This window comes from Pelodiscus sinensis, chromosome 4 (assembly GCF_049634645.1).
Source record: "Pelodiscus sinensis isolate JC-2024 chromosome 4, ASM4963464v1, whole genome shotgun sequence".
NCBI lineage: Eukaryota > Metazoa > Chordata > Testudines > Trionychidae > Pelodiscus > Pelodiscus sinensis.
The window spans coordinates 7,300,978-7,316,377 of record NC_134714.1 but is presented as its reverse complement, the minus strand read 5'-3'; the positions used below and the strand labels follow the sequence as shown (position 1 = coordinate 7,316,377).

The window sequence follows — 15,400 nt, the reverse complement described above, 5'->3', positions numbered from 1 at the left end:
CCTCAGGCCTCACGCCTCTCGGCTCCCTCCCTCCGCTTGCTCGCCCGCCGGCCCCCTCTCCCTCCCTGTGGCCCCCGTGAAGGCAGAGCCGGGAGGCGCCGGGGCAGAGCCTCGGAGCAGGGCTGAGTGGGAGCAAGGCCACAGCCAGGGCGCCAACCCCCCCCTCCGGTCTTTTGTACCTGCTGCCTGCGAGCGCAAGCCTTGTATCGGCGTCCCTGCTGCAGCCTGTTTTGGGTGCTCTAGCTCAGGCCGGCTGGGCACAAGTCCCTGAGCGCACGAGCCTCGTGGTCTTTAGCTGAACACACGGGCAGCGGACGTCCCACGCGCCCCTTTCGAGTGGCTGTGCCACTCGAGAGTAACGGCCTACTACTGCTACCAGCTCTGCTCCCAGGGGAGAAGCCCCCGCCGACGGGCCCATGGTCAGGTTCGGTGGTGCTGGGCCAGGACTAAGGGGTACTTTGTTGGTCCGCCTGTGGTATTTATAGCACCATTCACTGGTGTACGCACACAGGGAGCTCGTATGTGGCCCGGTTTGGCTGGTGTTTTCTCGCTGCCGATTTGCCTAACCTCTGTATGTTTGCCAGCCTCCAGGGACGGTGCCTGAGACTCCTCCCCTCTTCCCCACCCCCCAGCTCAGAGAGGCTAGCCCCCAGCCCACCCCCTCCACCTGAGGCCCCTTGCCTTCCAACCCTCCCGCCCCACTACAGCCCTGTGCCCCCCACTCCAGCTGCCGAGTCCTGCCCCACCCCGAGCCCTGGCTAATCCTGGTCCCAGTCGGCCGGCCCGAGTTGCCACTGGCCCACCCCTGCCCCTTGAACAAGGCTGAGAAGAGAAGCAGCCGGGGCTGGGGCCATGGGGGAAAAGTGGGGGGCAGAAGGCGGCCTCGGGGCGGAACCACCCCAGGCTGTTGGGGGAGGCCTGGCTTCCCCCAGCCTATGATCCCGTGCTCGGAGAACCTCAGCGTAACCGTCGTGGTGTGACTGTCTGTTCCGATTGTCGCCTGCCGGCTGCAGACCCCGCCCAGCGACTGACGCCGTGCGAGCAGCAGCGCCTGTATCCGAAGCCAGACCTCGGGCTGCCCCCCCCGGGGCTCCACGTCCCCCAGTGCGACGAGCAGGGCGAGTACCGGCCGCTGCAGTGCCACGGCAGCACGGGCTTCTGCTGGTGCGTGGACCGGGCTGGGCAGGAGATCGCTGGGAGCAGAAGCCCCCCGGGCACCGCCCCGCCGCGCTGCGGGACTCCAGGTGAGAGCCCGGCTCCCGCCTGAGCGCCCTTGGCCGCCCATCAGCGTGGGGCCAGTGGAACCCACTTTCCGGCGTAAAGCCTGGGGGAAGAGGGGCATGGAGCTGGAGAGGGGTGGAGGTTTTGGGTCCCATTCCCGCCCCCTCCTCCACACCACCTTGTTGGCTGTGGGGCCAAGGCGCTGGGGTCCGGACACCAGGGGCTGCAGTTCGAGCTGTGCCACTGAGCTTGCTGAGACGGGCCGGCTCAGGTCAGCACCCCTGTTACGGCTACTGACCGCCAGGGCGGGCTTGGCGCTGGCCGCGCTGACCCGCGCTGGCCGGGGGCGGGCGTGTGCCGGCCCTGCTCCCGTCCTGACCGCCTGCCCCGCCTGCAGAGCCCACCCGAAGGCCGCAGACCATGTGCGAGCGCTGGCGACAAAGCCTCCTGGAGCACTACGGCGGCAGCCCCCGGGAGGACCAGTACGTGCCCCAGTGCGACGCCCTGGGCAGCTTCCGCCCGCTGCAGTGCCACGGGACCAGCGGCTACTGCTGGTGCGTGGACGAAAGCGGCCGCGAGGTTCAAGGCACCCGGTCGGAGCCGGGCGACCCGCCTCCGTGTGAGTACACAGTGGGGAGGGGCCCGGGGCCTGTGTGTGGGGGGGAGAGAACCGCCCCTCTGCTGACAGGGAACGCCCGGGGGCTCCCTCTAGCCCAGGCGCGGATCCGGGAGAGAACTAACTAGGGGCCTGATTCTGCAAAGGGGCGCAGGTGTCTGTGCGGCTCCAGCTGCGGGATCAGGACCTGACATCGCTCATCACATGCTGAATTGGAATGAAAGAGGCTGCAGCCCCCAAAGCCCCTGTGTGCTGCAGCTCTGCCTGGCTGGGGGGTCCCGCTCCCACCGCCCCCCCCGGAGCTGTGTGCGCTGCCACTAGTGGCGCTTGGCTGCAGGCTCCGCCCCCTCACTCCAGTGGCTGGAATGGTGGCCAATGGGAGCAGCAGGAGGCGGTGCCTGCGAGCCCAGAGCCGTGTCTCCCCCCCCACGTCTCGGTGAGCCATGCTGGGTGAGCGCCCTGTTCCTGCCCAGACCCCCCACCCTCACCCAGCCCTGGCGGCCCCCTCCCGCACGCTGAACCCCTCATTTGGGTGCCACCCTGCAGCCTGCGTGCCCGGGCCCCCCAGAAGAGTGAATCCAGCCCTGCAGGCCTCCCTCGAGCATGGTAGATTTCCAGAGCGTGTGAAGCGCTCGAAAGCCTGTCGCCCTCCACGAGAGAAGCTGGCCCAATACATGATACTGCCCCCCCGTCCCTGTGCATGTGCCTGCACCTGCCCACGTCGTCCTAACGCTGGGTGGGAAACTCCCGTCAAAGTTGTGACAACAGCATGGTGGTGGCGTGAAGGGCAAAAGCATTTAATGCCCCCCCGTCCCCCATCCCGCCCGGCCCGGCAGGTTTCCAGGCAGAAATCTGCTAGTTGGAACCGCTCAGCTCCCCCTCTGAGAGGCCAGTGGCTCTGGAAAGTCTCTCGGTGCGAGGACCGGCCTGTAATCGGTGTGTTTGACTGACAGGTCTCCCCAGCCTTGCTCCTCCCACCGTCCAGCCCACTCCACGTCCTGACGTGACCCCGCCCGCCGCAGGCACCTACTTGCTGTACGCCCAGGGGCAGCAAATCGGCTCCTTGCCGCTGAACGGCACGAGGCTTCAGAAGGAGATGGCGAAGACCCTGCTCTCGCTGCATGTAAAGTATCTGCCGAATGCGTTGAGTCTAGCCGCTTACGGGCTAAGAAGTCTGCACCGAATCTTTGCCCTGGGACGTAAGCTCAGTCTAAGTAGTATACAGCTGTAGGTAGGTACCACTAGCACCCCGGGGAGAGGGGGCGTTGAGGATCGACTGACGAAGCTCCAGCTCTAAACCAACGCTATAGCAGACTAACCAATTGCGAGGCAACTTAGCCCCCACCCCAGGAGGCAGAGAATTACCCCAACCAGACATGGCTCCCGCGCTCTTGTGGACAAGACTTTAGTAGACCCGTTAACCTTGATGTGGCACGGCCGCCACTAGAGGGGGACAAAGCGCCTCCCCAGGTGGGCGTGGCTTGTGTACCAGGGTGTTTTCGTTTTTGTCAGCTGCTCGTTCTCCAGCTGACCAAACGAAACCTGACCCTGCGCTGCTGCCACCAGAAAACGGGGCAAAGCGGATCGGTTATCCCGACGGTACAAACCACAGCCCCTCTTCCCCGGCCACGTGGAAAGCCCCCTGCTCCCGCCTCTCAACGGGCCTGAGCTGCGTGTTGGCACTCCTCTGCCCCAGTCTGGTTTGTAAGACCTGCTCCACGTCATTGCTTTGTAAAAGGAGGAGAGGGAATCATTCGTGTAGTTGAGAGTAGAGGGTAACGTCCAGTCGAGCTTTGCCTTCGGATACTGCATTGAGAAAGCATTTAAATCTTTCCAGGGCTCATTCTCCGTCTTTTCTCACCCCCCACCAGAGACAAACCACTTACACACGTCTCAAAAGGGGCCAAACAGGCCGAGAGAAACTAAGAATCGTGGCAAGACCATCAAATCTAGATGCGGGAGGAAGGAATTTGCTTAGAAATTGTGGACTATTCCCTCCTGAGAGCTGGAAGGACGTTATGTGTTGGCTACAATCCTTGTACAAGTCTCTTCCTGATCCCCGAGGTTTTTTTAAAAGCCCAGCGGGCGATGGACGTATACCTTGGACATCTGTCTTAAGAATTCCCCGAGAGTACAGACTCTTAGGCTGTGCAACTAACAAGCAAGCGCTGGACAGTAACCACGCCCGTGGCAGAATAGAAGGAAGTGCAGCTGCATTCTTGCAGCTTGAGACTTGTCCCGCACAAAAATAAGACTAAGAGATCGGTTTCAATTGTCTGCTGGGGTAAATGGCTGAAAAGCAGCTGATGTTAGAACTGCAGCTACTGAGAGCAGTGGAGAATTTGCCCTATTGGACCGAATTAAAATACAGCCACCCGTTTGAATGTTGCTGTCCTATAAGCTTAATCCTACATGCAGAAAAGCTGACCCTTTTAACCAAAATTGTACCCAGTAGAATGGGGGAGACAAGAGAGCCTCCGCGGGCTAGATCCAGCCTGCCGCTACCCCCCCCCCTCCTCCCCCAGGCCAGTAAAGACCTGGAGATGGGGGATTGCACAAAGTCTTCTCCCCCCGACGGCTGGTGGTTCTCTCTAGGCGCCACATGCCCCTCGCAGGGCGGGGGTAGGGGGCAAGAGACTTTACACGCTCCCATGCCCCCCAGGCCCTGATTTTGACCTGGGGGGGGAGTGTACAAAGTCTCCTCCCGCCCTGCCAGGGGCATGTGGTGCCTAGAGGGACCCTTAGGCACCAGGGAGCGGGAGGCAAAGACTTCACATGGCCCAGGCCAGTCAGGGTCTGTGGATGGGGAAGCATGGAAGTGTCCTGGCCCCGCCCCTTCTGCCCGAGGCCCCGCCCCTTCCGGGGCAACCCAGGCCCATTTAAAAAATGTGTGAAGTGCCCCCCCTTCTAAAATGATTGCGCACCCCTGCAGCAGAATCTCTCCCATAGAAAGAGAGATTAAGAGGAGACTAGCGGGATAGGATAGAGGTTTATACAATCATGACTGGGGTGGGAAAAGTGAGTAAGGAAAAGTTATTTACTTATTCCTACAATATAAGAACTAGGGGTCACCAAATGAAATGAATAGGCAGCAGGTTTCAAACAAACAAAAGGAAGTTTTTCTTCACTCAGCGCACAGTCAACCTGTGGAACTCCTTGCCAGAGGATGTAGGACTTGAACAGGGTTCAGAAAAGAGCTGGATAAACTCATGGAGGTTACGCCCATCAATGGCTATTAGCCAGGATGGGTAGGAATGGTGTCCCTAGCCTCTGTATGTCTGGAAATGGATGACGGGAGGGATCGCGTGACAATTCCCTGTTCTGTTCCCTTCCTCTGGGGCACCTGGCATTGGCCACTGGGGGCAGACAGGACACTGGGCTACAGGGACCTTTGGTCTGACCCAGTCTGGCCGCTCTTGTGTAGAACTAAGTGACAAACTTCAAACCAGGGTCGAACACAAAGCCAGCCATGCAGGATTGTCTGACTCGGCTCTGGCTCCGCCAGCTGTAGCCACACGAGCGCCCGTGCTGTGGAGGCGAATGAGTAAATCCACATATTTTGAAACCCCTGCAGGGTTCCATCGTGGTTGGGCTAGATTACGACTGTCGAGAAAAAATGGTCTATTGGACGGACGTGGCTGGTCGGACAGTTAACCGAGCAAGGCTAGAACCAGGGGCTGAACCCGAAACCCTTATTAACTCAGGTGAATCGTCATTTCCTTGAGTGTTCGTGTGGCCGGCTTGAATACAGGCCTGAACAGGCGTTGAAGCTGCTCTCCACCTGGCAGAGAGGCAGCAGAGCTGGGCATGAAGAATTTTTGAGCGCTAATCCCAGCTTTTGGCTTGGTCACTCTCCCTAACTTTTGGCAAGCCCCCATCTGCCTGGCTTTCTCCGTTGGGCATCACAATTTATGGCCAATTGGGAGGGGCAGAAGGTGGGGTGAGTCAACATTCCCTCTTTTTTCCATTGATGTGTGGAATAAATTTTATTATGTGCACCCAGGCATGGCTGGATGTGCACCACCATAGAAACACATGCTGCCGGCTGTGGGCGCTCTGCTAATCAGCTGGGCAGCTTTGGACTCTCTCCTGGGTGGTAGCCCAAGTGCTCAGTTTACAGGGAACAGTGAGGGAGGTGGTGGGTTATAATTACCAAGCAAGCTGGAACAACAGGGGTAGCGGGCTGATTAATTGCATGCTACACAATTGACAGTGCTACACAAATGCCAAGTGTCACCGTGCGCTACTCCCCTGACCGTGCTCCTCTCTGCGCCTCCCTCCAGGCCTGATGAGTCCCGAAGGACTCGCTGTCGACCACATCCACAGAACCATGTTTTGGACCGATAGCGGCTTGGACAAAATTGAGCGTGCAAGATTGGACGGGTCTGAGCGCCGGGTTCTGTTTGACGCAGACCTTGTGAATCCTCGTGCAATCACCGTGGATGCCGTGAGAGGGTAAAGGGCAGCGCCGCGCCCGCGCTTTGGAAATCTCACAGGCCTTTGGGCCGCCCTGGCGGGTTGGAACAAAACGGGAGATTTGCCGCCGTGGCGATGGACTGCAATGCCTAACCCAGGCGCGGCACTTTCAGGGTTCACCCCGTGCACCATTCCAGTCACGGAAGCTGCAGCGTAGACAAGTCTCCAAGCAGGGTTGGACAAACCTATGTGCATTGGCGGCCTGGCTCCACCGTTGGCAACACGCCCGGTGAGGGATCTGAATTCTAGTGCACATGCCCCCTGACGAATTAATTAATCGGTCCCTGACCTGGTCCAAACCTTTTTGCTCTGAATATAAGTAAAGCAAGCAAGAGTAGCCATGTCTGGTACAAGGAGACCTCTCTCATTCCAGCGCATCTCCTTAACAGGTGTAGGAGAGCAGCTCTCGAGATCACAACAGTTGGAGCGTGGCACACTTAGCCCGTGCATCTTCCCCTCCTATTTACTAATTTAGTGAATTTGGCTAAACTTGCTCCTTGTGCTCAGATTTACAATATTATTAAAAGGGTTGAATCTTGTACAAATTTGGAACATACGTTGCATGAAGAGAGCTTTTAACTCCCCGGCGGTGTCTACACTGGCCACTTATTCCGGAAAATCAGCCGCTTTTCCGGAATAACTTGCCAGCTGTCTACACTGCCCCCTTGAATTTCCGGAAAAGCACTGACGATCTACTGTAAGAAATCAGCCGCTTTTCCGGAATTATTATGTTGCTCCCGTTTGGACAAAAGTCCTTTTTCCGGAAAACTGTTCCGGAAAAGGGCCAGTGTAGACAGCACAGTAGTGTTTTCCACAAAAAAGCCCCGATCGTGAAAATGACGATCGGGGCTTTTTTGCGGAAAAGCGCGTCTACATTGGCACGGACGCTTTTCCGGAAAAAGTGCTTTTCTGGAAAAGCATCCTGCCAATGTACACGCGCTTTTTCCGGAAATACTTATAACGGAAAACTGTTCCGTTTTAAGCATTTCCGGCAAATCATGCCAGTGTAGACGTAACCCCCGTGTATGTACAGTTGCTAGCTAGAAAGTGAACGGGACTGGCTCTTATTACAGAAGAATATCTTTAATTGCAAATGATAGGTTGTTTAAAAACATTCTGGAGATTAGTTGGGTTTCCTTTTAGGGGATTTCAAAGCAGCTAACGATCTGATCCATAAAGCCGACCGAGAGGCCTGGGATTTTTCTGATAGTTACCGCAGTCTGCCTTGTTTTTAAATGGGTTTACCCGCTGTACTTCCTTACCAGGGTTTGCTTATTGGTTCCCTCACAGCAACCTTTACTGGACAGACTGGAATCGTGAAGCACCTAAAATTGAAACCTCAACTGTAGATGGCGCGAACAGAAGGATTCTGGTGAATCAAGACATCGGCTTACCAAATGGCTTGACTTTTGACCCTTTCTCCAAATTGATTTGCTGGGCAGATGCAGGTAACATACGCTAATATAGATTGAAACACGCTGGAGACAAATCACATCTGTTGAAGTCTTCCCTGAACCTGACCTGTCATGATCCCACTTAGGGGTTCTCAAACTTTGTGATACCACGACCCCTTAAAATGCTAAATGAATTTGTGCAACCCCCTCTTCCCCACCCTCACTGCCTTGGGTCGCTTCCTGCCCCCTTCTCTCCAGACTCCTTGCCCTCCTGGGGTTCCTTCAAGGCGTTTGCAGCCCTCAACGTCCTTCCCCCCTGCAGGCTCCTTCCTCCCACCCCCCATCTTCCTCCTCTGTGCCTCTTTTCCGCTCCGCGTCCCGTTGGTTGGTTCCTTCCTCTCCTCTCCTCTCCTCTCCTCTCCTCTCCTCTGACCTCCACGTGCCCTTATTTACCTCTGGGTCCTCTGCCCCGACCCGATCCCCCAGCCCGCTACCTGAGGGACCCCGCCCTCTCCTAGCTGGAGAAATATTTGGTTGCCCGGAAACCGCACCCCAGCCGGCCCCTCACGCTTCCGGCACCGGCCTCACTCTCCCACCGCCTTGCCTCCTCCTGCAGCCGAGCCGTACTCCTGGAGTCCCGCGGCCCTGGCCACGCTGTGTGGCTTGCCACCAGCTGCCTTCTGCCACCCTGCCTCTCTGCAGCCTGGGGGAGAGGGATCGCAAGTGAAAACCTGCATCCAGCTGTGACCTACCCCTCTAAGTTGGTTGCGACCCACAGTTTGAGAAACGCTGTCCCACGTATAAAAACAAACCATGAGGGAGTGGACTTTTCCCAGACGTGACCTGTCTAAACAGAACACATTTTAGATTGACAAGGCAAAAAATACTTAACTGCCTTCTGAACATATCTTACTGAATAAAATGGCCTTATGGGGGCTGTGCGGTGTTCTTTTTAGTTGTGTTAGCTGGCCTGTATCACACCTGCAGGTTTATGTAGGAGACTGAAGGTTAGGTGTGTACTGGGCAGAGCAGCATTAGAGTCCCAGCGAGAGGGTGGCAGACGGAGCAAGGGCTGCTACCCCCAAGCACTAGAACGTACAAGTGCCTGTCACTTGATACGGATTTTAGATTTTTGTTTTTACAGGCAAGGTGACACAATTTTATGTCTAAAAGTGAAGTGTCCGTTCATAGGGTGTGTCTAAACTACACGGAGCCATGTAGATTAGGCTGATCGGCAAAGGGAAATGAAGCCGCGATTTAAATAATCGCGGCTTCATTTAAATTTAAATGGCTGCCACGCTGAGCCGACAAACAGCTGATCAGCTGTTTGTCGGCTCAGCGCGCTAGTCTGGACACTCCCGCGCCGACCTGAAAGCCCTTTATCGACCTCCCCATTATACCTCAGAGCGTCCAGACTAGTGCGCTGAACCAACAAACAGCTGATCAGCTGTTTGTCAGCTCAGCGTGGCAGCCATGTAAATTTAAATGAAGCTGTGATTATTTAAATCTAAATTATATAAATCGCGGTTTCATTTCCCTTTGCCAAACAAACAAATCTACATGGCTCATGGCTCCATCGACAGAGCCATGTAGTTTAGACATACCCATAGTGTCTACAGAAGCGTTTGTCTAGTGTCTACAGATTTCTCCGCAAGCCTGTCACAGGCTGTTTGGACTGTCCTGAATATTAACGTGGAATTTTAAGACTTAACACACAAGTTAAGTTTTAAACTAATTGACCATTCATTATCAGTGGAGTGGGAATAGGTCAATGGAGGGATGATAGGAGTTACTATAGAGAACTTTCTGGGTGTCTGGCTGATGAGTCTTGCCCACATGCTCAGGGTTTAGCTGATCGCCATTTTTGGGGTCAGGAAGGAATTTTCCTCCAGGGTAGATTGGCAGAGGCCCTGGAGGTTTTTCTCCTTCCTCTGTAGCATGGGGTACAGATCACAGCTAGAGGATTCTCTGCATCTTGGGGTCTTCAAAGTATTTGAAGGCTTCAATATCTGAGATATAGGTGAGAGGATTATTCTAGGAGGCGTGGGTGAGATTCTGTGGCCTGCACTGTGCAGGGGGTCAGACTAGATGATCATAATGGTCCCTTCTGACCTTAAAGTCTATGAGTCTATAAGTGAATATTTCATCACAAGAACATATTGGCAGATAAATATTTTATGTACATAGAGCAGCATCTAAGGAGAACGCAGGAGCAGAGTGAGTCTAGACTCAGTGAATATAGGGGACTGCAGCACTGTGCTTCTGTCCAGAACCAGACAAAAGTACGTGCTTTCCTTTACATCCCTATAGTTGCTGGTGTAGAGGTGCATGCATACGAACCCGTTTCAGTCACTATAGGCCCAGTATGGAACCAATTCCCCTAGAGTAAAAACAATACACCCTGAAAAACCGAAATTCTAGTCATCCTTGCTGGTCTGGATCTCTGTGTACACATACACCACCTCCTCCCCCAGGTGGATTTTTCACATTTTTAGGAGGAGGGCGGTAGGATCCAAGTTTATCCTGGGCCGTGGCCCTGTAGCGTGCGGATCATTCCGTGGAAGATACAGGACGTCTCGCCTCACTCCTTGTTTTCTTTGCAAAAGGAACCAAGAAGCTGGAGTGCACGTTCCCGGACGGAACCGGAAGGCGTGTCATTCAGAACAACCTCAACTACCCCTTCAGCATTGTCAGTTACGCCAATCACTTCTATCACACTGACTGGAGAAGGTAGGCTCGTCACGCGCCCACCCGAACTGCGGAGGGGCTAAATCCCCGCCAGTCGGCTTTGGGCAGCCACCGAGCCGATTCTGAGAGTGGTATCCAGTTAGAGCAGGGGTGGGCAAGATCCGGCCTGCCGCGCCTTTTGACCCGGCCCACGCCGGCAGCAGGGAGCAGCACCGCTCCAAGTGACTAGCTGCTTCCTGGGACTGTGCGCTGCAGGCAGGAGGGAGAGGGGCCCCACCCCCAGCAAAATCTCTTAACTCCTATTGGCCAGACACCTGCCAATGGGAGCTGAGAGGTTTTGCTGGGGTCAGGGCAGCAGGCAAAACCTCTCGCTACCCCTCCAGCAGTGCAGGGAGCCCTATGCACAGACAGCTGGTCAGGAGCCTGCCTTTGACACTCCACCCCCACATGCCCCCCAACTCCCTCCCAAACCTTGTATCCTGCCTAAACCCTTCCCCAGGACAGACTCTCCCCTGCACCCATCCTCCCTACCAGACCGTACACCCCAATTCCCTGCCCCAGGTCACAACCCACTCTCACATCCCACACCCTCGTCTGCCCCCCAGCCTCCTACCCCAGCGGTTCCCCACCTGTATGCTGGGGACTGGCAAGCCCCTTCACAAACTTTTGGCGGACCAGTTACCTGTTGTTTGCATATTCATTCTGCAAGTAATGAATATGCAAATAAAACATTACTGGACTGGCTAACCCCCAGCCCAGCCCCTTGCTCTCCAGTGGCTAACACTCTTTGACCCCACTCCTACGCCCGATGCCATTTGACCCTTTACCCTGTGACCTCTACAGCCCATGACAACACCCTCTTGCCCTCTGACCCCACCACGCCCTCACCCAACACCTCCTTTGCCCCCACCCCGTCCTTGCACCCCCCCCAAGTGAGGCTGCCCTCACTAGGGAGTGTGTCTGTTACTGTCACGCGGGCAGGGAAGCGGCCGTTAGCAGTGCGTTCCCTCCCTCCCCAAGCGCATCTTGCGCACCCAACAGTGGGGGGGAGCGTGGAGCCGTTGGCCGGCTGCCATTACGAAGGGGGAGGGAGGAAGGCACCTTCTGCCCTGCCTCTTCCTGCCACCTCCTCAGTGCCACTGTCAGCAAAAGCAGCTGCACGGGTGGGGGAGAGGCCAGTGGCGATGTGCGGGCGCCCTCCTCCTGTGCCCCACCTCCCTCCCCAAGCACAAAGGAGGGAGGGAGGCACCTTCTACATGCCTCAGCCAGCACGACTGCCGGAGCTGAGCCACTGAACAATCCGGTAGTCACCGTGGTGGTTGGGAACCACTGCCCTACCCCAAGCTCTCTTCTGCACCCAGCCTCCATCCCAGACTCTGCGCGCCCCCTCCCCCAGAGAAAAGTGCGGTCATTGACCATGTACCAAAATCTGGGAGTGCCTCCATCAACAATTATTACTCACCCCCGAGTTAGAGTGGGGTTGGGGAGTCTTCTGAGCCAGAGTTTTTCTGTTCCATAGCACTTGTTCAACCTGCACTGAATCGTGTTACACGCACTGGCTGCGTCCAGACTGGGAAGTTTTTCCGCAAAAGCGACTGCTTTTGTAGAAAAACTTGCCAGCTGTCTACACTGGTCGCTTGAATTTCTGCAAGAACACTGACGATCTCATGTAAGATTTTCAGTGTTCTCGCTGCTCCCGTTCGGGCAAAAGCCCTCTTGCACAAATGCTTTTGCGCAAGAGGGCCAGTGTAGACAACGTGGTATTGTTTTGCGCAAAAAAGCCCCGATGGCGAAAATGGCGATTGAGGCTTTCTTGCGCAAAACCGTGTCCAGATTGGCATGGATGCTTTTATGCAAAAAGTGCTTTTGCGGAAAAGCGTTCGGGCGAAAGTCCCTTTTGCGCCAAAGGGCCAGTGTAGACAGCTCAGATTTGTTTTGCGCAAAAAAGCCCCGATGGCGAAAATGGTGATCAGGGCTTTTTTGCGCAAAAGCGCGTCTAGATTGGCAGGACGCTTTTCCGCAAGTCTAGACGCTCTTTTCCGAAAATGCTTTTAATGAAAAACTGTTCTGTTAAGAGCCTTTCCGGAAAATCATGCCTGTCTAGACGTGGCCCGTGTAGCATAGTGGGGGGGGCCTTTCTTCCCTGTGTCTCGGGGTCCCCCTGCGCTGTGCTGGGTGATTCCCACTGACTCACCCACACGTGGTGGTGTAGTGTCAGTACCTTGCCGGTTGCTGTGTTTGGGTTGTGGGCTGTGAATGACCCCTCCTGGCCTCTGCCTGTGAGCACTGCCCAGCAGGGGGGCTGCCTAAGTCAGGTAGACAAAGACCCAACCGGTCAGACGCATTGGAGCAGCGAGGGAACTAGGGAAGCGAGTGCTGGGGGGAAGGGTCAGACTTGGGCTGGAATCTAGGGGCCCAGCGACCCCATCTCAAGGGGTCTGAGGCATACTGGCCCAGACTCCTGTAAGACACATCATGTGGGTGCTGTGCTGTATCCCGGAGAAGCAATAAACTCCCTCTATTCTACGGGCTGGCGGAGTCTGTTCTTGCTGCTAGGGGGGTGCAGTGCCAGGGAAACCCTGACACATCGTCACACCCTACCCCAGCTTTCTCATTATCAGTACAGAGCGCTATGGAGGGTGGTACGGCAGCTGTATTTTATACAACACAGTTACTGTTGGTGCAGGAAAAAAACATGGGCGGTTCCTATTTCCAAATATGCAACATGCCCCATAACTAAAGGCCTCATTTCTTCTGCCCACTCCAAAAAACCCATTTTGTGACTGTGATGGCAACAAGGGACCACTCCCAACCTCACGGCAGGTATTAACGTGAGGCTAATCGGATTGCATTCATTTGAATTTAAACCTGCACATCCTTTCAGTGACACTGCCGGGGGGAGAAGCGGGGTTGGGGGGGGGGAATACCACCTCTTTGGGAGTCTGCCCTGTGCTGGTTCAGTAATTAAACTAGTACGGTGAAGTGGCTTGATGCAGTTGCTGTGTGACAGTCGCTGGCCTGGGTGACGCAGGAAGTCCGAGTAAGTTGTTTTCTCATGTCTGTCAAATTCCATGCGCCTGCGCCGACTGAAGGAGGATTTCTTTTCATGGGCAAGTAAAAAAGCATTTCTCACTTGTTACTAGGGACGGCGTCATCGCTGTGAATAAAGCCAGCGGCATCCTTACCGACGAGTATCTTCCAGAGCAGCGATCACACCTCTATGGAATAACAGCAGTTTACCCCTACTGCCCAGGCGGTAAAGGCTGTTCTGTTTACTGCAGACCAGGGGTCTGCAACCTTTTTAAGCACAAGGGCACATGTTCCATTTAAGTGCAAGCCACGATCTACATCACACCCAACGAACCTTGCTCCACCTCCTCTCTTGGCTCACTCACTTTCACCAGACTGGGGTGGGGGTGGGGGGAGTGTTGAGCCTGGGACAGATGTACAGGAGCAGTTTAAGGTGTGGGCTCTTAGAGGGAGGCTTAGGTGCAGGGGTTTGGGATGTGGGTTCCAGCTGGACATTGCCTTGCAGTGGCCAGAAAGCACCATTTAGCCTGAGCCCTGTTGTACCCTTTCCTCTGGAGATTGGGGTACAAAGACAGGGAGATGGGAACACCCTGACATCGCTGCTCTCCTCCTCGCCCTCCCAACCCCGCACAGCAAGCAGCAGGCACCTGGGGGCAGCTTTCAGGCAGAGGGCAAGAGCAGCATGGTATTGAGGCAAAGCACAGCTGAAGGGGGGTTACTTGATGGGTGATCCTGACTGGTTTGGACAGGACCCTGTGGCTACGTCTATACTGGCAGCTTCTTGCACAAGAACTCTTCCAGAAGAGAACATCTACACTGGCATGTGCTTTTGCACAAGAGCATCCCTTGCCAGTGTAGACCCTCTCTTGCACAAGAAAGCTCTGATGGCCATTTTAACCATAGGGCTTTCTTGCACAAGAAATTCATGTTGCCTGTCTGCACTGGCCTCTTGTGCAAGAACAGTTGCACAAAAGGGCTTCTTCCTGAGCAGGAGCATCATTGTTCCGGCACAAGAAGCCCTGATTTCATACATTGGAACGTCAGTTTACTTGCACAAGAACACGCGGCCTGTGTAGACAGGCAGCAAGCTTTTGCGCAAGAGTGGCCGCTTTTGCGCAAGATTGTGCCAGTGTAGACACAGCCTGTGAGGTGCCAGGATCTACAGCTGATCCCAATTCATGGGTTGGTGAACACCACTGTAGCCAGACTACTGCCAATATGTGCATATCACTGTATTAACACCAACTTGTACCTATTTCCTTTCTTCCTGCAGCAAGAAAATAATCAGCTACTTAAAAAAAAAAAAAAAGTCCAGTCTTTCCAAATGGAGGAAGAATTCCAGACCCAGGAAATTATCCCTGCCTACAGTTCAAGGGAAGGAATTCATCACAAAGGCAATGATGTGATCTACTTTAGTGCAAAAGATTATCAAGTATTTTAAGTTATACCTCAATCTTTACTACTGTGTGGGTTTTTTTAAAAGACATTTTGATATATTGCAAGACAATAAAATGGCTCTAGGAATCCTATGCCATTACTCTAACTTTTGCTTATGTAAGCAATTTTTAAAAAGTCTTAACTTTAAGCCAGCGTTTTGTTTTATTGGCAGGAACGAGAACTTACCACAAATAGCCAAAAAGTTAAATCAGCATGGAAAGACTTTAATGCAGTGTCATACCTGGGTCAATTCCCCTACAGCCCTGATCACGGGTGTATTTTAGAAACTGCGCCAAACTATCATGGGAAATGGCAAATGCATTAAGGATTCTCTAGCTCTTTTCCTCTGCCTTGATGCATGTCTTTTAGTATTTATATTAGAAGAATATGCTAATCTGATGTTCCTTAAGTGCCTCTAGAGAACTACTCATTGTTGACCAATACATGTTCATAAAAATCTGTTGCATTGTAACTTTTTTTTTATTTGGTTACTTCAGTAATTAAAGTGTCTGTTTTCAATTTTCCATATGATTTAGTT

The 15,400-nt window shown here is 54.4% G+C and overlaps 1 protein-coding gene across 1 annotated transcript in view; it reads left to right on the top strand.

The window, feature by feature from the left end:
* Positions 1–15,386, top strand: part of NID2 (nidogen 2) — a 49,076-nt gene extending 33,690 nt beyond the window's left edge. The window contains exons 13-21 of the mRNA XM_075926197.1: positions 1,014–1,244; positions 1,619–1,840; positions 2,791–2,960; positions 5,412–5,541; positions 6,121–6,292; positions 7,604–7,761; positions 10,314–10,437; positions 13,539–13,651; positions 14,699–15,386. Coding sequence (XP_075782312.1) covers positions 1,014–1,244; positions 1,619–1,840; positions 2,791–2,960; positions 5,412–5,541; positions 6,121–6,292; positions 7,604–7,761; positions 10,314–10,437; positions 13,539–13,651; positions 14,699–14,709 — 1,331 coding nt within the window. The 3' untranslated portion in view covers positions 14,710–15,386. The remainder of the gene's footprint in view (positions 1–1,013; positions 1,245–1,618; positions 1,841–2,790; positions 2,961–5,411; positions 5,542–6,120; positions 6,293–7,603; positions 7,762–10,313; positions 10,438–13,538; positions 13,652–14,698) is intronic.
* The last annotated feature ends 14 nt before the right edge of the window (positions 15,387–15,400 follow it).